The sequence below is a fragment of the Octopus sinensis genome, linkage group LG29 (assembly GCF_006345805.1).
Source record: "Octopus sinensis linkage group LG29, ASM634580v1, whole genome shotgun sequence".
Lineage (NCBI taxonomy): Eukaryota > Metazoa > Mollusca > Cephalopoda > Octopoda > Octopodidae > Octopus > Octopus sinensis.
Genome location: NC_043025.1, coordinates 2,150,594 through 2,173,093, shown reverse-complemented (window position 1 = coordinate 2,173,093; position 22,500 = coordinate 2,150,594). Strand labels below are relative to the sequence as shown.

The following is a 22,500-nucleotide window of genomic DNA, read 5'->3' as shown; positions in this document are numbered from 1 at the left end:
TAACTCGTTGGCTAATTAATAACTTACAAAACCCGTATAGTTATGAACTAATAATGAACTAATGTCTTCAACAACTAAATACTTATACAATGAAATTATCAATCCGTAGTTATATAGTATCCAATAATTACTACGAATATATTTATAAATGAAAAATACTACTACAAATTTTCAATTGAAAATAGCTATATATAAACTATAATAGAACAAAGTCAACTATTAGAGATATTTATGAATATATAAAATAGCTTAAAAAAACATAATAAACTCACGAATAACCTAATCTCAGTTATAGTCAATATCTAATTAGCTAATTATGTAACAAAAAAATAATCAAAAAATAATGACTATTCATATTATTAAATTTAAGTTCAAATCAAATAATTACAAAATATTTGAATAATAACTAAATTATCAATAAATATATATAAATATATAAATATATATATAAATATAAGAATTAAGATCTAAAATTATCTCTATCAATAATATATATACCTATAATAAAAACTAAATAAATTAATTATTCATTATTACTTATGAAATATATTAAAAATGAAAAGATTAAGATGAAAAAGCAGATTTTAAACAAATAAACAATCTTAAAAGACCCTATAAGTATTTAACCATCCATATAACTCGTTGGCTAATTAATAACTTACAAAACCCGTATAGTTATGAACTAATAATGAACTAATGTCTTCAACAACTAAATACTTATACAATGAAATTATCAATCCGTAGTTATATAGTATCCAATAATTACTACGAATATATTTATAAATGAAAAATACTACTACAAATTTTCAATTGAAAATAGCTATATATAAACTATAATAGAACAAAGTCAACTATTAGAGATATTTATGAATATATAAAATAGCTTAAAAAAACATAATAAACTCACAAATATCCTAAACTCAGTTATAGTTCAAAAAGTTAATTGCTAAATTATTTAACTAAAAATCGTTATTCATATATTAGATTTAAGTACAAATCTAATAATTATAAAATATTTAAAAATAACAACTAAATAACTATCAACAAATATAGTGATTAAAGACTAATATTTATGCTATCAATAAATGTATAGACATGAAACCTAACTTTAAAAAAAATCGTATTACTATTAACGATCTATATATCTATTTGGCTAAATAAAGTCTTAGAAATAAACGTAGAGTTAAAATCTAGTAATTATATACTTAACTTTGATAACTGAATCATTACATAACAATCAGTATTTATATAGAATATTTAAAATATATATATATATATATACGTAAAAAAAAAAAATTTATAAAAATTTATAAATATAAATTAATAATTTTAAATTTAAATAATTTAAATTTTAAAATTTTATATATTTTGTATAATATATTAATTATTTTTATTTTTATTTTTTGGTTTATGTTTTTCCCTGTTCGATTTGCCTAATTCATATATATACATATGAACATATACATACAAAATTTCTATTAATATGCTTTCATGCAAACATGTAAAATCCCAGTTGTACTCTTCCTCATACACAAACAAAGCAACATAACTCAAATATATGGAGAAAAAATGAGTAAAAGTCCAAAGAATAGGGCATGAAACAGAAACGAAATGACAATAAATTTATAGCAATATTATTTTCATAAAGTTGTATTAAGAAAAATAAATTGACTTACAATTCCTTTAAACTCGGAAGATCTTGGAATATCCCTTTTTCTATATGCGAAATATTATTTCCATGAATAGATCTATAATAGACACGAAATACAATAAATATTGATATACAAACTATTTGCAAAGAGATATGATAACTGTTTCAAATTGTTCCACAACTGCAACCATTTGGGTAGAGGGAATGTGTCGATTACAACAACCCAAGTTTTCAGCTGGTATTTATTTTATCGACCCTGGAAGGGCGAAAGGCAAAGCCATCTCGGCGGAGATTGATCTCAGAATGTCGGGAGACGAAGTCTTGCGCATATAAGCATATACAGTCATACACACATCCACTTATGCATAGAGTATTGTGCAGTTACACCCATATTTACGCTCATTTTCCCACATTCAATGACATTCAAGCGCAAATACGATAAGAGAGAATATTAGTTTCAAGGGGAGGAGGCGAGAGAAGGAAAATAAGAGCCCATTAAATATTTATAAATATATCATCAGCGGAAGAGTATGTTGGAAATTGACGCAGATTACCAGTGAACGACGCTGGTATCATTTTGAAAGACAAAGAAATATGTGACTATATTCTAAGTATTTACATTTTCCCACATTCCATCTACATGCTGTAACAGAAAAATAACTGAAACAGATATTGAACCAATATAGGGAGAGAATATAAGTTAGAGCAATAAAAAGAGAGACGGGAGGAGAGTAATGGTATGAAACAATAAGATTCATAATGCAGTATCAACAAAAAACGAACGGACTTACAATAGCTGTAATCTAGGAAGACCCTGGAAACTTCCTTCTTCAATGCTCGAAATATTATTTCCGTTTAAATATCTGCAGAAATAAAGAACCGGATAACAGTTGTTATGAAAAGATTTTTGATCACATATTGAATAATGGGTGTCTAAAATGAAACAGACGATAACAAGACACATGACAAAACAGGAACAGGAAGAAGAATAGAAGAAGAAGAAGAAGAAGAAGAAGAAGAAGAAGAAGAAGAAGAAGGATAAAAAGAACAAAAAGAAAAAGAAGAAGATGAAAAAGACGAAGAAGAAAAGAAGATTAAGAAGACCCACTAAGTATTGATGAGATGAGATAATTAACGTACGGTGCAATACAATCAAGCAAAGGTGTAAAATATGCTTTTTCGGTTGAATATTTGAATAAGTCCTACGTTAGATCATGCTGTCATTTAACTGACACGTGTTACACTGATACATGTTATATATGAATATCCTTCTCCTTTACTTATTTCACTCATTACTCCTCCGCTATGCCAGAACATTATCTTGAAGGATATTAGTCGAGTGTATCAAATCTTGCACGCATTTTTGTAGGCTTGTTACTTAATCTATTGGTCACTTTTAGCGAACGGTTAAATGACAGTGTGGGGAACACTAAAGCACTGTCTGTTAAAAAGTGGTTGGAGCATAAAGAGACACAGTCACGCATATATGTATATACACGCATCATACGACAAACTTGATTCAATTTCCATCTACAAAACCCACTCAAAATGTATTGGTCGACCCGAAGCAAAAGGAAAGTCACGTGAAAATGGTCCCTCCGAGTGGCACTGAGACATGAGCCATATAGTTTATAACAACCTTCTTACAACAAAAACATCTGCACCGATATATTTGTGAGAGTGTGTGTGTATGTGTATGCGTTTGTGTGCGTGTGTGTACGTGTGTGTGCGTGTGTAAATGTGAGTGTATGTGGTGGTTGTGTATGCGTGTTTAACCCAGAAAAGTTCTGAAATGGCTCTTCCACGAGAAAAATATTACCTTTTGAATTCTGGGTCGCAAAGAATAAGTCTTTCATAAATATTAATAAAAGTTACAATCCCTAATGTAAGTATATCGCTCAAATTTTGTCTTTCTGTATGTGTGTGTGTGTGTGTGTGTATGCATATGAGTAAAGTGTTTCATTAGGGTGAGAGAATGTTTTCAAAACAGTATAAAACAATTTTTTAATAGCATGATTTTCTGTAAGTAAATATGATTTTTTTTACTCACACAGACACGAACGTACACACCACACACACAGATACATCATACATGTTCACATAAAATCATATTCCAATGCAAACAATATTTATTATATCACACACAATCACATACAATCGTACACGTCTTCATACACGCACAAAGGGAAATATAATGACAAAATATGAATTAGGAAAGCGGAGAGAGAGAGAGAGAGAGAGAGAGAGAGAGAGAGAGAGAGAGAGAGAGAGAGAGAGAGAGAGAGAGAGAGGAGAGAGAGAGAGAGAGAGAGAGAGAGAGAGAGAGAGAGAGAAGACATGAAATTTCTAGTGATATTACGTTAAGAAAATATCAACAAAAATTGAACTTACAGTTTCTCTAAATATTTGAGATTATTGAAGACACCGCGTTCGATTATCTCGATGTTATTATACTCCAAGGTTCTGTAGAAATAAAAAAGATTATAAAGGAAATAGTTTAGAAAAGGTTCCTGTTAAAGCATCAAATTTCGTGTCTTAAAATCAAAATAGACTATGAAAGAAAAGAGTGATGATAATAAAGAGGAGGAGGAGGTGGTGGATAAGAGGGGATGTAGGAGTTGAGGAGAAGATGAAGAGGAGGGAGCGTAAAATAAAAAGGCGATAGACAATGAGAAATTGAGTGGAATAAGTGATATAACGCATAAATCTATAGAAGAGCGAGTAGAATACGATGAAAGGAAAATGATGCATTAGAAATGGAAAAAGCAGTTGAAAAAATTAGAGAAGAAAGAGAAAAAAGAGAAGGGGATTAGGATGAAGAATGAAGAAGAAAATGGAAGATGCAGGAAGAAAACACATAAAGAAAAGAGGAAGAGGAAAATAACAACGGAAATCGGAATGAGGAAAAGAAGGAGAAAATCCATGTAAAGAATAAATTGTACAATCACACATGCACACATATGCACATATACACAGTTTCGTCTAGGATATCAATTACTGATGTTGATACGCCCACACATAGCTTCGTAGATATACATTTAAACACTCTCGAATATTGGGTTGTCCGGAAAGTTCGTGCCAATTTTTAAAGGAAAGAAAAAGGTCAATAAATACTTGCCATTACATTTTTAATCAACCAAATATGAACCCTTTTGTTGCAAAATGCGTCTCCATCTTCCTTTTAACTTGAAAATACCCTCTTCCCAGGCTTCATGGGAAGGAATTCATCAAGGTATCTTTTTACGTCATCCAAGGAATCGAAATTTCTAGCATTAAGACTATTCTACAGATACCTGAATAAATGGAAACCCGAAGGAGCAATATCTGGTGAATATGGAGAGTAGGGTAACACATCCCAGCCGAGCTGCAGCCATTTTTGTCTGGTTCCCAAAGCATCAAGTACCGAAAATGAATTTTCTTATCTTCCATTTTAAAGGGTTACAGAATTAACACAGGTTATAGGAACATAAACCTTCTTCAACGAAAAGATAGCTTAAACTCTGCTTTAAATAGAGGCGTAGTCAAATCCTATGTTATGGACTCAGCCATGTTCTAAAATAAGTCGAAAGGTAAGCTACTATAAATCGGCACGAAATATCTGGACAACCCAATAGATTGCTACAAACACTGAGAGATAGACAATGAATTAGAGAAGGATAAAGTGGGAAGAAGAGTAAGATTTGAGGACATTAAGTATTAATATTTATCCTTGGAGGATAATACTGATACTGTGTGTGGCATGAAAGAGTTTTGCTAAATTCTAATTCAGATAAATATTATAGATTGTTAAAATTTAGTCTTAAGAATTACATTAGAGAAAAGAAGTATAACAACGAAGAAATGGACGAAGAAGACTCCGATCCCAATTCAGATGAATGAGATAACAAATTAGCATATCTAGTAGAAGTAGTAGTAATATTATTATTATCATTATTATTATTATTATTATTATTATTTATTAGTAGTAGTAGTAGTAGTAGCAGCAGCAGCAGCAGCAAAACTAGAAGAAGAAGAAGAAGAAGAAGAAGAAGAAGAAGGAGAAGAAGAAGAAGAAGAAGAAGAAGAAGAAGAAGAAGAAGAAGAAGAAGAAGAAGAAGAAGAAGAAGAAGAAGAAGAAGAAGAAGAAGTAGAAGAAGAAGAAGATTATAATATTAATTACACCCCTTTCTACCAAAGGCGTAAGGCGCGAAATATTGGGGAGAGGTATAGTGGATTGCATCGAACCCAGTATTCAACTGGTACTTAATTAATTGACAACGAAAAAATGAAAGCAAATTCGACTGTGGCAGAATTTAAACTCGGAACGTAAAGACGAACGAAATACCGCTTAACATTTTGCCCAGCGTGCACAACGATTCTGGCAGCTCGCTGCATTTTTAATTAAAAAAACTAATACAAACAATATTTAACAACTATTCTGTAACGTGATCAACGGATAATATACCATATTAAACGACAGTTCAACTAATTAGTGAAATCATATAATTCTGTGAAATACACATGTATTGTTAGCACAGAAGTTTTCAGACTGTCCGTTCGTTGAATATTCCGCAAGATTTGATGAGGTCAGACAAATAACATCAAAGGTCAGATACTAGCCATATCATATTAGTGTGTATGCGATGTAATAAATTCAATATAATAACAAACAGTTTATTTGACTTCAGTGCAGGTAACATATGGATCTGCTCTGCATAACATTGTGTTTAAAGCTGCGAGATCAACAACATTTGTGTTTCGCTGAGGACATAATCGATCAGAATTTTAAACATTTGAAATGGAAAATACGCGTCAAATACTTACAACAATTCAATATCCATCGGAATCGGTTGTGGGACTGATGTTAATTGGCGATATTTACAATATACCTTTGTAGGTCCGTAGCAAGTACATATCTTGCATATATATGAAACAGCTTGAGCCTCCAAAACCAATATCGAACACAGTATCAATACAAACGTTTGCACATATGATACTATGTGGGGAAACATATTTTCAGGCGCAGATTAATCTGTCGAAGAAGAATATAGAAAAAATACCAGACTTTAATGTTATTAACATGTTTTTGGAAGGAATTAAAATTCACCTGTTCCACATAACAAATATATCTTTATTGTCATAATTGGACACTTCAAGTAAAAATATAAATTTCGAAAAATTATTGTGAAGAAATGTATTACTGATTACTGTTCACAAACACATACACACAAATACACACAAATGCACACCCACACACACACTTACTTGGTGGTTCCACTATAAAACTAATAAATCATAAATCTGGTGAATCCTAAACACGTCGTGCCTAGACACGGTTGAGCCGCTACATGCTATGGCCGTCCCCCACAAGCAACTCTATTGTAATGAATGATTTTGCCTGCACCCTGGGTTTAGAAGCGCTGATACTAAATTTCTTATCGAATATGCTTTGATGATTTGATTTTATTAAAACTTTTCCTGAAAAACAAAGAGAACGAAGTACGAACGTAAATGAACAAATGAAAATGTACCTACATCGAAAGAAGCAAATTTCCATGGTGACACACAGGATAATAATGAAATGGATAAGAAAACAAGAACACCGAAAGAAACGTAGACAAGAGTAAAAGCAAGAATGAAAGAACATGCAATATATACATAAATATCTATCTACCTCTCTCTCTCTCTCTCTCTCTCTTTAGTTACTCTTTACTCTTTGTTACTCTTTTACTTGTTTCAGTCATTTGACTGCGGCCATGCTGCAGCACTGCCTTAGTCGAGCAAATCGACCCCGGGACTTATTCATTGTAAGCCCAGTACTTATTCTATGGGTCACTTTTGCCGAACCGCTAAATGACGGGGACGTAAACACACTAGCATCGGTTGTCAAGCAATGCTAGGAGGACAAAGACACACACACACACATACATATATATATATATATATATATATTATATATTATATATCTATATATATATATATATATATATATATATATATATACAATTAATTAAGGTAGAAATTGATATTTATCAATTAAGACCAGTGGTCTAGCATATTAAAAAAGAATCCGAAGATTAAAAATTATTTATATATACCAATTAAGGACTGAACAGAAAAGTGGACAGTCAACATGCTAGATATAGACGTCAAATCGCCATTCACCACAAAAGATTATGTTTCTCAGATCAAACTCAACACAAAACCATAGCAATAAACAAGTGAAAGATATACGAAATAAAATAATTACCCATGTACTAATTAGTTTCAGCTGTTATTTCCCGGAAGGAAAACTGCAGCCATCATCAGCATGGTCCGTTATAAATGTAATTTGCTGGACTAGATGCAAACACGATACCGAAATATCGCGTGCATGGAGTTCAGCCTATTACATTTGAATATATCTTTCAAATGCCTTTACTTTGGCGCGTTGAAACCCGAGAAAACTAGCCTGCAGCTAATAATTAGCAGCAGTTAATTTATCGGTTAGAGAACATATTTATTTATATAAAATTAATTAAGGGTAGTTTTATATAAAATTTATAGTTTATAAGGGTAGTTTATATAAAATTAATTAAGGGTAGTTTTCCTTGCGGAAAATAACAGCTGAAACTAATTAGTACATGGGTAATTATTTTATTTCGTATATCTTTCACTTGTTTATTGCTATGGTTTTGTGTTGAGTTTGATCTGAGAACATAATCTTTTGTGGTGAATGGCGATTTGACGTCTATATCTAGCATGTTGACTGTCCACTTTTCGTGTTCAGTCCTTAATTGGTATATATATATACATATATACGACAGGCTTCTTTCAGTTTCCGTCTACCAAATCCACTCACAAGGCATTGGTCGGCCCGGGGCTATAGCAGAAGACACTTGCCCAAGATGCCACGCAGTGGGACTGAACCCGGAACCATGTGGTTGGTTAGCAAGCTACTTACCACACAGCCACTCCTGCGCCTATATATATATATATATATATCCCTTATTTTGGTGTTTCGGAAAAGGGAGGCCGGGGGTGGGCGAGACACCACCGCCCCGGATTTTTGGGAATTTTTGTTTCGTAAACTGAATTACAATTTTTCCGAAGAATGAAAAATCCAGTTTTTGTCCGGAAAACGGAGCGGGGGTGGGGGTGGAAGCCTCGGAGGTTTTACCCCCAACCTTAGTTTCACTTTTTGGAAAATTATTACACGAGGGTGACTACTTGTTTTGAAGGGAACCTTTCCAGCAGCACTCGTTCTTTAGAAATAAGAGCCAAGACACCCCTAGCCACACTGCACCGTCTTGAGCAAAACTTACCCGTACGGTATTCTTATGTCATTTTTTTGTGTGTGTGTATATAATGTAAGTGTATGTATGTGTATATATGTATGTATGTGTATATATGTATGTGTGTGTATATATGGGTGAGTATATATGATGAAAGATGTAGAAATATTGAAGTACATAAAATTTTTGAAACACACCATCACACGCATACAGAAAACTTCAATTATATATATATATATGTGTGTGTGTGTGTGTGTGTGTGTGTGTGTGTGTGTGTGTGTATGTATATAATTGTGTTGTTTTCGCTTTACATCAAAATAATCTTCCTTCACATTCAAGAACTTGTTGCAGCTGACCAACTCACGATCAACACCATCACTACATTTTTCACTTCATATCTACTACTACTACTACTACTACTACTACTGCTGCTGCTGCTACTACTACTACCACTATTATTATTATTGAGTGAGAGTACAACACATGCCATCAAAGTGACACTTGGGTAAAATATACGAAGCCCCGTATACCCCTCATGACTATCCGTCTGATAAGGGTACACCAGGCACATGCATCACAACCATATGTGCATGACATGGTGATCTCATATCAAGATAAACAGCACATGACCTTTAGGTGGGGCCCAGTTAGAATTTTCTTCTGGTCGAGTAACCCGTCCCACTCGAAAGGTCCCTGAATAAGGGTTGTTTAAGGAAGTTGAACGAAACACCCATGTTTCCAGAGACGAATTATTCAAACCCCAAAGAATCCCTCTCAACACATGGCTATGATGCTCCCCCACTACTTCTGCTCGTGGTCAGAGATGCACATATCGTCAGCCACTAAGGGACATGCTCAACTGGTTAAGGTCAAACAACTGACAAGCAAATCTGTGGTATTGAGCAGAATATTTGTTGTAGCCCATCTTTTATACCAAGACAAAACAATGTACATGATAACATTTCCAATCGGTTAAGTTCAGGAGTCATGAGAGCCACTGCCTGGTACTGCATCAGGGCATTTTATCATCATCATCATCATCATCATCATCATCATCATCATCATCATCATCATCATCATCATCACCACCACCACTACCACCACCACCACCACCATCATCATCATCATCGTCGTCGTCGTCGTCTCTCGTCATCATCATCATCATCGTCATCATCATCACCACCACCACCATCATCATCATCATTATCATCATCATCATCATCATCATCATCATCATCTTATTATTATTATTATTATTATATTATTATTATTATTATTATTATTATTATATTATTATTATTATTATTATTATTATGTTTGGATATGGTAGTTGCGTGTTAGGATCTGTGTAAATTTCCCTTGAAATTTGTTGTTTCCTTCTCTGGATTTTTGAAATTCGCCCTGTGAGGGCGAATTTTTAGGTTGAAGAGTTACAAATTAATATTTTAAAATCTCCTTTCGTCTATCTCAAAGAATCTGTTCTGCTGATACTGGTCTATTTTCTCTGATATCTGGAAAACCTGCCTGCTATTGCTGTGATAATATTTCCATCTCTTACCCCAAATCCTTTCGCTTTGACTAAGTATATTTTCTCAAGAGATTTAAATCCTGTGTCTCCTAACCTGTCCTGTTTCCAAGTTTCTATTGTACTCAAATCTTATCTTCACTTTATTTTCTTATCTCATTTGCCACATCTGCTCCTTCTTATTATTTTCTTAAGGAATACCTACTCTTCTAGTAAATCTGTCCTTCATGCATGCATCAATAATTTAGTGTCATCTACACTATCAGTGTCTATCCTATTGGTAACAGAATCTACCTTCCTAGGAATATCCCTGCAATTTCATTCTGGTTACATCTTTTAATACTTCCTTTCTTTATTCTTTAATACTTCCTTTCTTTATTCTTTAATACTTCCTTTCTTTATTCACTGATCCCTGCAACTTATCTAAAACTCTTCCCTTTTCTTCACTTTCGTCGCTTGAGTCGATGATGCCAGTTGTCCCTTCTTCACATCTGCTGCTATTATGACGCTTTCTTTTGGTTTCAATAGTATTTCGTATGTTTTTCTTTTTTTTTTGTTTTTCTACTACTACTACTACTCCACCTACAATTCTATTATCCCTTTTCTTCTCTTAGTAACTTTAGCCTGGTCTGCTACTCTCTGCTCAGTCACTTTAAACATGCCCTGCTCTAAACAGTCTTAACATCCGTTTCTCTAACCCTTTTTCGGTTCATTTATAAGTAGCCCTGCCTCACTATCCTATTCTCTCCGCTGCTCAGCTTCCTTCTCCTTATCTGCTGAGGACGTCTTAGTATAACAGCTACAGTCAGCCTACATCTGTACTGAACGGCTGCCGAGCGGCGAGAGGCATACCCTTAAAGGTCCAGCCTCATTTTCGTTGTCACCACCTGTGAGTTGTGTCTCTCATAAACTGAGGTAAGCTAATGTCCATCACCATCATCACCACCTCTGTTAATATTTGACATCTGATCCTTTTAAGTCAGTTACTATTGCATCACGTGCTATCATTTCGTGTTGCTGAGGTGTGTGTAGCACTGTGTGTTACGCAGCAGAACTGTTTAGCATTTTCACCTAATTGTAATATTAGACATCTGGTCAATTTGGCTGTTTTAACCTGAAATACCAGATATTTGGCAAACCAGAGCTTTTCTTAGCATCAAGTCCCATGACCCAGTCGTTGGCCAAATTAGTTGCAGCTATTGGTCAGTTTAATTGTTCAATCGTGAGTTTAGAAGAAAGTGTGTTCCCAACGCAGGGAAAATCATTTTTGCCTGTGGAGCCTACCTATAGAAATAAAAATGCGAGTTTCTTCCGGTTTTGGTCTTTGGACCAGCCACCGATGAACAGACCCCTGTCAGTTTCACAGCTTTCTTCAACCGATCGGCATCCGTCTTTAACGTTGCAGCAACAGAGAGCAGACCACATCATCAGACCCAGCTGAACTGAAGTTATTTCAATGTTTGTTCCCGACTGTAGTATTAACATCATTCCGTTTCACAATATTCTTTTATTATAACAAAAAGAATAAGTCGTCGCTTTTACAACTCATTCAAATCTGATCGTTCTTCTTTCCACACAACGTCATTATAAATGGTGACCTATGAACTCTTCCCGTTATAGTTCTTTTGTTTTGTTTGAGGAGTATTGTATTGCATTAGTATGCTTTGTTATGCGGCTTGGTTTGAGTCTCTGTTCTATCATAGTTAATATTGCGCGGTGAGTGTATAGTGCTGCGAGTTGTGTTCAGCTGGGTATCGCGCCTGTATGGCATATGTTGTGCGGGTTGTTCATTTTCTTGGGTATTTATTGTGTGAGGTTATTCCTGTGTGTTTTGTGCATAGAGTTGCATTGTAGAATGCGTATATCACATCATTGTCATCGTTATCATCTGACCATGGTTCTCTTTCGGTCTTGTTACTCATTGGGTCAGTGGCGTTTAGAGATAGGTCCGTCTTTACAGCGTTAACGTTTTGACACCGCATCTGGACGCGGGTTGAAGATTCTTTCGTATCAAAATGGCCTGTTATTTCTTTCTCTGCTATTTCTTTCTCCTTTATTCTTTATTTACAGCTTTATCGCCAAGCACCGGTCTTGATTATTCCTTTCTGTTGTTTAGAAGGATTGAAGCTTGTCGTCTCTTTTATTAAACGCGTTTAAATACAATGTGTTCGGTGTCTGCTTTGTACTCGTGCGTGAATAAATAATATATTTGCAGATGTATGAGTGAGAAACCACGGAACAGCAATGTACAAATGTATAGAGAATTTGCAGGTATGGGAATGCATATGTGATTAATAATAGAGTCAGTTTTGCAGTTCTGGTATAGCGGTATTGCAGTCCGCGTGTTTACATCTCCACACACACTTTGCTGTGGTGGTGCATTTAGAAGAGGCTAGGTTACTCACATATACAAACACACACATATTTTGTGACTGTGCATCTCGATTATATATATATATATATATATATATATATATGGAGGCGCAATAGCCCAGTGGTTAGGGCAGCGGACCCGCGGTCGTAGGATCGCAGTTTCGATTCCTAGACCGGGCGTTGTGAGTATTTATTGAGCGAAAACACCTTAAGCTCCACGAAGCTCTCGCAGGGGCTGGTGGCGATCCCTGCTATACTCTTTCACCACAACTTTCTCTCACGCTTTCCTCTGTTGGCCTGCTCGCTTAGCCAGCGGGGTGGTGTCATTTGAAGGCTAAAAGAATGCGAAGCGCATTGTGACCAGCGATGTGTAGCAACATCTGATAGTCTGGTCGGTCACGGTGATCACGGTGATATATATATATATATATATACATATATATATATATATATATAGTCAAAATAAGCAACAAGGGTATCCAACGGTCGTGCAGTACAATCGTTCCATGCGACTTCATTTAATTAAACAATGCAAGAATTACATCAGTTTTAAAATGTAGAGCAATCGTCAGCTGGATATGGAATTTTTAAGTTAAATTGAAAAGATCCATTTTTATACTTTTTCCATTTACCAACATTACAAAGAGGGTAGGTTGATAGACAGAGAAGCAAGTCTCATCAACAGAAACATGGTAGTAAATGATATTTAATCATGGATATATTTCTTACCACTGAATTTACTTTATTATTTAGATTTACTATTGGGGAGGGGGTTTGATATTATTCTATTGAGTTCAGTGGAGACAGCCCCAAGAATCTATCTATTTATAGATAGAGGAAGAGACAGTGGCAGGCCCATAAATGAAGCTCCCTTTGAAGAACCTTCCTCTGGTAGATTTTAATCTATTTCAGCTAAAGTTAGTAGGCTGAAGCTGATGGGGTAGGGAGAATAGAAACTTCCAATAGTTAACTATTTAACAGACACAATCCTATTTGTGATTTGAACTAAATATCTTTTAGGGAGCTTTTTTCAAAAGGATTCTAATAATTTTAGTATCTTATATAGGGATGGAGAGTATAGGAATAATTTCATTTTTATATAGATATAAATCAAATTAATATACATTTATAATTAGAGAGTAAATAATAATTTATTGGTATTAATGAGTTAAATTAAAGGAATATGCTGGACATATTTATTTTCTGCATGTTAATGACTTTAGAATGTACTTATTTGTGCTATAAAATAGATAGTTAATTATAACAGTATATATATATATATATATATATATATATATATATATAATTTTAATCCAAACGGGAAACAAAAAAACAACAATGGAACAATTACAGTATTATTAATAGGCGCTCAGGAAATGGAAGCAGGGAGGTATGACGTTTCGAGCGGAGCTCTTCGTCGGAAACATAAAGAAGGAAGAGAGAGGAAAGAAAGATCCCAGAGCGGGCAACAGGGAAAGAGAAAAAAGACGACTGGTGTTTACGAGTTGCACATGGTGAAAGGCGGATGTTTACGATAACAGAGCAAAGTGGGTTTTTAAAGGCAAAAGAGTGGAGACAAGGTTGGTAACGCAACAGATGTGTGTGTATGTGTGAGTGTGTGCGTGTGCGTGTGTGTATGTGTGTGTGTGAGGCGAGATGAAAAAACAAAAAAATATATGTGTGTGTTAGTGTGTGCGTCTGTGTGTAGGCGTGTGAGGTAGGGCGAGACTAGTTGTCAGCTTAGCAGACAAGGTCAGTAGTAAGAAAAAGAAGGAAGGAGGAAGGGAGGGAGGGGAAGAGGTGGGGGCGTATGTAGCGTGCCAGCGTGTGTTGAGTAGTAGTGTGTGTGTGTGTGTCCAGTGTCGTGGTGGTATTAATGGCGAGTAGATTGAATGTGTGTAAGAGTAATGTATATATTTAAGCAATGTGTGTATATGTGTGTGCGTGTGTGTAACGAAAAAGGGGGGGGTAAGGAAAAAGGACTCCAGCTGAGGGGAAGATGGAAGAGTGGTCCCGCGGAGACGGGCGTGGGAAAACCCAACGACACGCGACGGTCCCAGGAACGGGCGGGAGGTCTCGTCGGGTCCAAGAGCGAGGTGCATGCGGCGCGTATGCGTGCGCGAACCGGCGCAAGCGCGTGTGTGCGCGCGCCTGCGAGTATGCGCGTAAGTATGTATGTGTGTGGATGTGTGAGTGTGTCTGTGTGTATGTCTGGGTGGCAGTGTGTCCGATGAATGTATGTGAGTATGTGTGTATGTATGTGTGTGCATAGATGTATGTCCGTGTGTGTGTGTGTGTGTGTATGTGTGTGAGTGTGTATGTATGTACGTGTGGGTGTGGGGAAGTGTGTGTATGTGCATGTGTGTGCGCGTACATACAGGTGTGTGTGTGTATGCGTGTTGGTGTGCGCGTGTGCATGCATGCATGCATGTGCGTATGTGTGTGTGTGTGTGCATGTGTGTGGGTATATATGTATGTGCGTATATGTGTGTGTACGTGCGTACATGTGTGTGTGTGTGTATGCATGTGTGTGTATGTAGGTGTGTAGGCGTGTGTGTATAGGTGTATGTATGTAAGTATGTATGGGTGTGTCCGTGTATGTGTGTGTATGTATGTGTGTGTATGTAGGTGTGTGGGCGTGTGTATATGTGTGTGTATGTAGGTGTGTGGGCGTGTGTATATAGGTGTATGTGTGTATGTCTGGGTGTGTCCGTGCATGTTTGTGTGTGTGTGTGTATGCATGTGTATGTAGGTGTGTGTGTACGTGTGTAATGTATGTGTGTATGCGTGTGTATGCGTGCGTGTGTGTATGTAGGTGCGTGTGTATGTGTGTGGGAGTGTAGGTGTGTGTGTGCGTGTTTATGTTGGTGTGTGCGTATGTGAGTGTGAGTGTATGGGTGTTTGTCATGCATGTGTGTGCGCGTGCAGGTGAGTGTGTGTGTAAGTATGTGTGTGTGTATGTTTGTGTGAGTGTGTATGTGTGTATGTCTGTGTGTATGTATGTGCGTATAGGAGTATGTGGGTATGTGTGTGTGTATGTATATGGGTGTATGTATGTATGTGTGTGTGTGTGCATGTGTATAAGTATATGTGTGTGTGCGTATGTGTGTATATGTGTATGTGTGTGTGTTTATGTATGTGTGTATGTATGTGTGTAGGCGTGTGTGTGTAGATGTATGTATGTATGGGTGTGTGTCCGTGTGTGTTTGTGTGTGTGTGTAGGTAGATGTGTGTGTCTGAGTGAGGGTATGGCTGTGTAGGTGTGTGTGTGTATGAATGTAAGTGTGTGTGTATACAAGTGTAATGTATGTATGTAGGTGTGTGTGTGTGTGTATGTGTACGTGTGCGTGTGTATGTGTGTGTGTGTATGCGTGTGAGTGTGAGTGTGAGTATATGGGTGTATGTCTGTGTGTGTGTATGTCTGAAGTAGGTATGTATGTGTATGTATGTATGTGTGTGTGTGTGCAGGTATGTGTGTGTATGTGTGTGTGTGAGTAGGTGTGCGTGTATGTATGTGGGTAGCAAGCCCACACACACGAAGCGCGCTCACGCACACAACGCACAAGCAGTACAACGCAAGCCCAAGGGGCCGACCAAGCCCCCAGCGCGCGCCAAGGCGCGCGAGCGCAAAGGCCCTCGAACGCCCCGCTACGCGGGAACCGAGGATCCGTCAGCCAAAACCGGACAGCAGAAAAGAGGGGGGGCTGCCTGGATGCGAAAAGGTGTATGTGTGTGTGCATTCAGTGTAAGGGTGTGCATGTGTGGGTATGTATGTATGTATGTGCCTACATGTATGTTTGCATGTGTGTGTGTGAAGTATGTACGTGCGGTGTGTGTGTGTGAGTGTGTGTGTATGTATGTGCGTATGTATGTTTGTGTGTATGTGTGTATGTATGTCTGTGTGTGTGTGTGTGTGTAAGTATGTATGTGTGTGCGTATGTATGTATGTGTGTGTGTATGTGCATGTTGGTTTGTATGTTAGTGTGTGCTAGTATGTCTGTAAGTGTGTGTGATTAAATGTGTGAATGTATGTACGTAGATGGGTCTACGTATGTGTGTGTGTGAACAGGCGTGTGGGAGGTAGGTGGGTGTGTGGGTGTGGGAGGTAGGTGGGTGTGGGTGTGTGCGTGTGGGAGGTAGGTGGGTGGGTGTGTGTGGGTGGTGTGTCCACAAAAAAAAAAAAAACGGATCTCAAGAGGAGGGGGCTGTGTTAAGTCCGTGTGGGGTGGTAGTTTGTAGGGTGAAGATGTAGCGTTGCTCCAAGTGGAGCCTGGAAAGTGGGCGACCATGGTGGGGGGCGAGACCAAACACTGAGATGTCATCTAGGGAATGGCCGGCCGAGCGGAAGTGGCGTGCGACGGGAGAAAGAGAGTGTAGGCGAACGTCCCTCAAGTGTTCAGTGAAACGGTCGGACAACCGGCGTCCCGTCTGTCCTACATACAGCATCCCGCATAGGTTGCATTTAATGCAGTAAATAAGGCCAGACGAGGTGCACGTAAAAGAGTGCCTAATGCGTACAGTGTGCAGGTTGGAGCCGGTGACAGCGGTGGTGTTGGTGATGAAGGGGCAAGTGTTGCAGCGGGATCTAGAGCAAGGGAATGATCCGTGTGGGGCTGAGGGGGAAGGAGAGAGGGTGCTGTGGACCAGGAGGTCACGCAGATTGCGGGCTCGTTTGAAAGAGGACAGGGGTAGGTTAGGGAAAATGGGGCGGGTGGTGGGATCAAGCTGAAGGCGACGGAAGGCACGTAGTATCTTGCGACGAAGGGGTAGGGTAGAGGGGTGGAAAAGGAGGGGGAAGGGGTGCGGTTGGGGGGTGGGCGGGGGGAAGGAGACAGGGCGGTAGTGCGGTCGATGCGACGGGCGCGGGTGAGGGCATCAGAGAGGAGTATGGGTGGGTAACCTCGGAGTCTGAACATGCGGGCCAGGTATTGAGATTGGGTCTCGAAATCCTGGTCGCGGCTGCACAAACGTCGGAGGCGGAGGAACTGGGAGTAGGGGATGGCTCGTTTGGTGTGGAAGGGGTGGGAGGAAGAGAAGTTGAGATAGAGGTGGGAATCCGTAGGTTTAAAAAAGGCGGTGGTGGTGAGAGAGCTGGAGGGGTGATCGATGCGGAGAGAGATGTCAAGGAAGTTGACAGAGGTGTTGGAGATGGTGGAGGTGAATTGAAGAGAGGGGTGAAAGTTGGAAAGGAAAGAGATGAATTGGCAGAGAATTTCACGGGAAAGGGAGGTGGCACCTACGCAGTCGTCGATATAGCGACCGTATAGTTCGGGGGTTGGCCCAGAGAACTGGGAGAACACTTGGGCCTCAATGTAGCCAAGAAAGAGATTGGCGAAATTGGGGCCCATCCTAGTTCCCATCGCGACCCCGGACACCTGTTGGTACGTTTCCCCGGCGAACGTGAAGCAATTGAGGGTGAGGACGAGCTCAGCCAAACGGAGAAGGGTGGGGGTGCTGGGGTGGGGTCGGGACGACGGTCGAGGAAGTGTTGGAGGGCTAGGAGACCGTCATTGTGGGGAATCACTGTGTACAGGGATTTTACATCTAAAGTGAAGAGGAGGTGTGAGGGGCTGGAAGGGAAGGAAAAGGAATTGAAGAGACGGAGGGCGTGGTTGGTGTCGTGTATGTGGGATGGGAGGGCTGCGACTAAGGGGGACAGGATGCAGTCGAGGTATAGGGAGATGAGTTCAGTGGGGCAATTACAGGCAGAGACTATGGGACGGCCAGGATTAGAGGGTTTATGGATCTTGGGAAGGAAGTAGATGGTGGAGGTACGGGGTGTGCGGACGATGAGGTTGGTGGCGGTGAGGGGGAGAGCGGAGGAGGAGATGAGGTCGTGGATGGTGGAGGACACTCGCTGTTGGTAGGAGGAGGTGGGATCGGAGGGGAGGAGGCGATAGAAGAGTGGATTTTGAAGCTGGTTGAGCGCTTCCTCCCTGTATAGGTCCGCGCGCCACACTACCACTGCCCCGCCTTTGTCCGCCGGTTTGATGACAATGTCATCACGACGGCGGAGGTGGCGAAGGGCAATGGATTCGATATATATATATATATATATATATATATATATATATATATATATATATATATTAGAAGAAATGAGGTAATCAGATCGGATGTTTCATATTTATAGATATTTATTTATATATTACATTTTTTTACATATATATATCATATCATTCAGATCATATCATTCGGATTATTAGCGCTTTCTCCCATTCAAGTGGGGTTTTCAAATCAAATCATTTCCTATGTGGGGAATTTGGTCATTTTATAGAGTTTCGTAGTAGTGGAGAGGAATAAGACAGTATAAGAGGGTGAGGTGGGTGAGGAGGAAATGAGAGAGAGAGAAAACATGTGTGTATGTGTATGTGTGTGTGTGTGTGTGTGCGCGTTTGAATCTGAATCAACCTAAAGAGAAAAAGAGGGGAGGGGAGAGGGGAGAAGAAGTATTTCCTTTGGCCTGTTGGACCTCCTAGTGTTTTCTAAGAATTTTAGCTCTCTGTCCATTCTGGTGTCACTGAGTGTGTGTTCTTGGGTAGGCTGGCCGGACAAATGTCATTTGGGGTCATACTTTCTATGATCGTTTTGTGGAGGTGTGTGTGTGTGTCTCTGTGTGTCCGTGTGTGTTTGTGTGCGTGTGTGTGTGTGTCTCTGTGTGTTTGGAGAAGGGGAGAGAGACAAAAAGAGAAAAGGGAAAATAAAAATAAAAATAAATATAAAAATTGAAAAATAAAAAAAATAAAAAAATAAATAAAAATAAGGGAGGAAGTGGAGAAGAAGAAAAAATATTTTTGTGTGTTGATATTTATACCAATACATATATATACACACAGACTTATACATAAAATATTTAAAGAAAAACCCTTTTATCGGTTCAAAATGAACAACCAAATTACACCATCTTGAAAATTGTATATCATAGGAAAGTTAAAATTAAAGTGACAATTAAAAGGTAAAGATGGAAGTAAATTATAAAGATAATAATATAATGTATATAACAGGCAATACACATATATACATACACAGATATATATATATATATATATATACACACAGAGACATATACTAAATGTTCTACTATATTAGATTGTAAATCGAAAGATGCGTCCTTCAATGTCACTATATATATACATATATATACATGCTTACACATGAAATATTAGAGAAAAATCCATCTTCTATCGAATCAAAATGAACAATCAAATTACACTATCTTGAAAATTGCATATCATAGGAAGGTTAAAATTAGAATGACAATTGGCAAGTAAAGATCAAGTAAATTACAAAAACAATATAATGTATATAACAGGTAACATACATACACACACACCTATATATATATATATATATATATATATATATATATATATATATATACACACACATATATTAAATGTTCTACTATATCATATTGTAAATCGAAAAATTTGTCCTTCAATGTATGTTGAGTAAAGTTTCAGCCATTTAATTTGGGGGTGAACTTAGCTATGAAATGTTTTTCCATATTCCTCCCGAAGGAGGTGTCGTTCTTCGGACACTTGTAGAAGGGCAAGATCTTAAATTTTCCTTCTCCACATGTAGCTAGGTGTGTGCTTAGTGGTATTTTGCGTAGTTCTTCCTGCCGAATATGTTGTCGGTGGATCATGGTTCGCTGGCACAAAGAATTACCAGTTTCACCTACGTAATTCTCCTTGCACGTGGTGCAGGTTATGCAGTATATGACGTTCTGCGTCTTGCAGTTCATATCTGCATTTACTTTGAATATGTCATCAATTTTAAATCTCATCTCTCTGTTTCCCTCTATGTTTTTATAGGTGGGGTTGCTGCAGATCCCACATCTACCATCTCCGCACACTTTTGCAAAGAATTCCGTTTTAGTTTCTGAAGAGAATTTCGCTCTTGTTAGGTGTTTTTTTTAGGTTTTTGTCCTGTCGTCTACTGTTTTTTATATTTGTTTAATATGTTTTTCATTTTGGGGCTTTGTAAGGCTATTGGTAGGTTTGAATGTATGGTTTGGAAGATGTTGGTAACTCCAGGGTTGTGTGTGTTTATAAAAGGGATAATGTTTTCTTTGTTTTTTGTTTTGGGTGTCCTGAGTTGTGCGATGTCTAGTTTTAATGCTCTTGTGATTCCATTTTCTATTAGTTTAAGGGGGTATTTTTGCTCTAGGAGGAAGTTTTTGAGTTCATCTAGTCTTATTACTCGTATTTGTGAATCAGTTACTATGCTACATATTCGTCGTGCCATACTATATGGGATGTTTCTTTTTGTGTGGGATGGGTGGCAGGAGTAGAAATTTAGGTATTGATGTGTGTCAGTTTTTTTGTAGTGGATGTCTGTTGTGACGATGGAGTTGTGTATTTTGATGTTGATGTCTAGGAAGGGAAGTTCGTTGTGGCTGGTATCTATTGTGAAATTGATAGATGGGTGCAGCATATTATGGATGTTGTGGAATGTTTGTAGGTCCTCTTCTGATCTGTTCCAAAAGATGAAGCAGTCATCGAGGTAGCATTTCCACTTTTTCTTGATGTCTTCTCTGAAGTCGTGTTCAAAGACTTTCCCTATTTCGTCATATAGTTTTTTCTCCAGGAAGCCCATCACCAGGTTGGCATATGAAGGTGCGAATTTTGTGCCCATTGCTGTGCCTTTTATCTGTCGGTATGTCTTGTTGTTGAATGAGAATGTGTTTTCTTCTAGTATTAGTTGGGTGGCTTGGGTGATAAAGTTTGTCTTGAAGCGTTCGTCTATAAGTTCTCTGTATTTTTCTATTGATTGTTTTATAGCTTCTAGACCTAGGGTGTGTGGTATGTTTGTGTATAGATTTGTGACATCAAAGCTTGCAAGTATGGTGTTTTTCGGGACTGTATTTGGAATGTGTGTGAGGAAGTCTATGTCATCCCTTATGTAGCTTGGAATCTGTGGACATAAAGGTTTGAGGAGTATATCTATGAAGTGGCTTAGTTGTTGTGTTGGTGCCTGGGGTCCTGCCACTATTGGTCTCATTGTGAGGTCTGCAGGCCTTTGTACTCTTATATAGTGGTTCCTCTGTTCCTTTATGGCTCTCTGTATTTCCGAGCTTTTATGAATTTTAGGTAATCCATAAAAGTTGCTTTCTTTGGTTTGTGAGTTGCATAGATAGTCTTTCTCCTTATCTGTAAAGGAGTCCTGATATTCATTGACTAAAGTTCTAATTTTTTTTATTGTTGTTTTCTCCGGTGGTATTGGTTCCTCTTTGTAATATGTCTGGTTGTTCAGTAACTCTAGTATCTTTTCTTTGTAGTAATCTGTGTCCATAATTACTATTGCTCCACCTTTGTCAGCTTCTTTTATAACGATTGATTTGTCATTTTTCAGTTTTTGTAGGGCTTGTTTTTCTTCTCTGCGGAGATTCTGTTTGCATTTGTGTGTGTGGAGAGGGAATTTGGATATTATTTCTGTGTATGTGTCAAGGTGTTTGTCACTTCCCTTGTAAGGGGTGAAGTGGGATTTTTTTCTTATGATTGAGTTATCTTCTGTTTCTTTATTTTCAAAGAATTCCATAAGGCGGAGGTAGCGGCTGAAGTTGTCTATATCAGTTTTTAGTTCTATGAGGTTTGGAGTGGGTGTAGGTGTAAATTTGAGGCCTTTTAGTAGTAGGTTCATTTCATATTCGTCAAGTTCTCTTTTAGATAAGTTTATTATTTTGGAGTCTATGT

At 37.9% G+C, this 22,500-nt stretch overlaps 1 protein-coding gene across 1 annotated transcript in view; it reads right to left on the bottom strand.

Annotated features, from left to right (window-relative positions):
- LOC115225972 (insulin-like growth factor-binding protein complex acid labile subunit) overlaps positions 1–22,500 on the bottom strand; it is a 109,830-nt gene that overhangs the window by 70,870 nt on the left and 16,460 nt on the right. The window contains exons 2-5 of the mRNA XM_036514788.1: positions 6,455–6,662; positions 4,043–4,114; positions 2,443–2,514; positions 1,677–1,748 (exon numbers count right to left, since the gene is read on the bottom strand). Coding sequence (XP_036370681.1) covers positions 1,677–1,748; positions 2,443–2,514; positions 4,043–4,114; positions 6,455–6,642 — 404 coding nt within the window. The 5' untranslated portion in view covers positions 6,643–6,662. The remainder of the gene's footprint in view (positions 1–1,676; positions 1,749–2,442; positions 2,515–4,042; positions 4,115–6,454; positions 6,663–22,500) is intronic.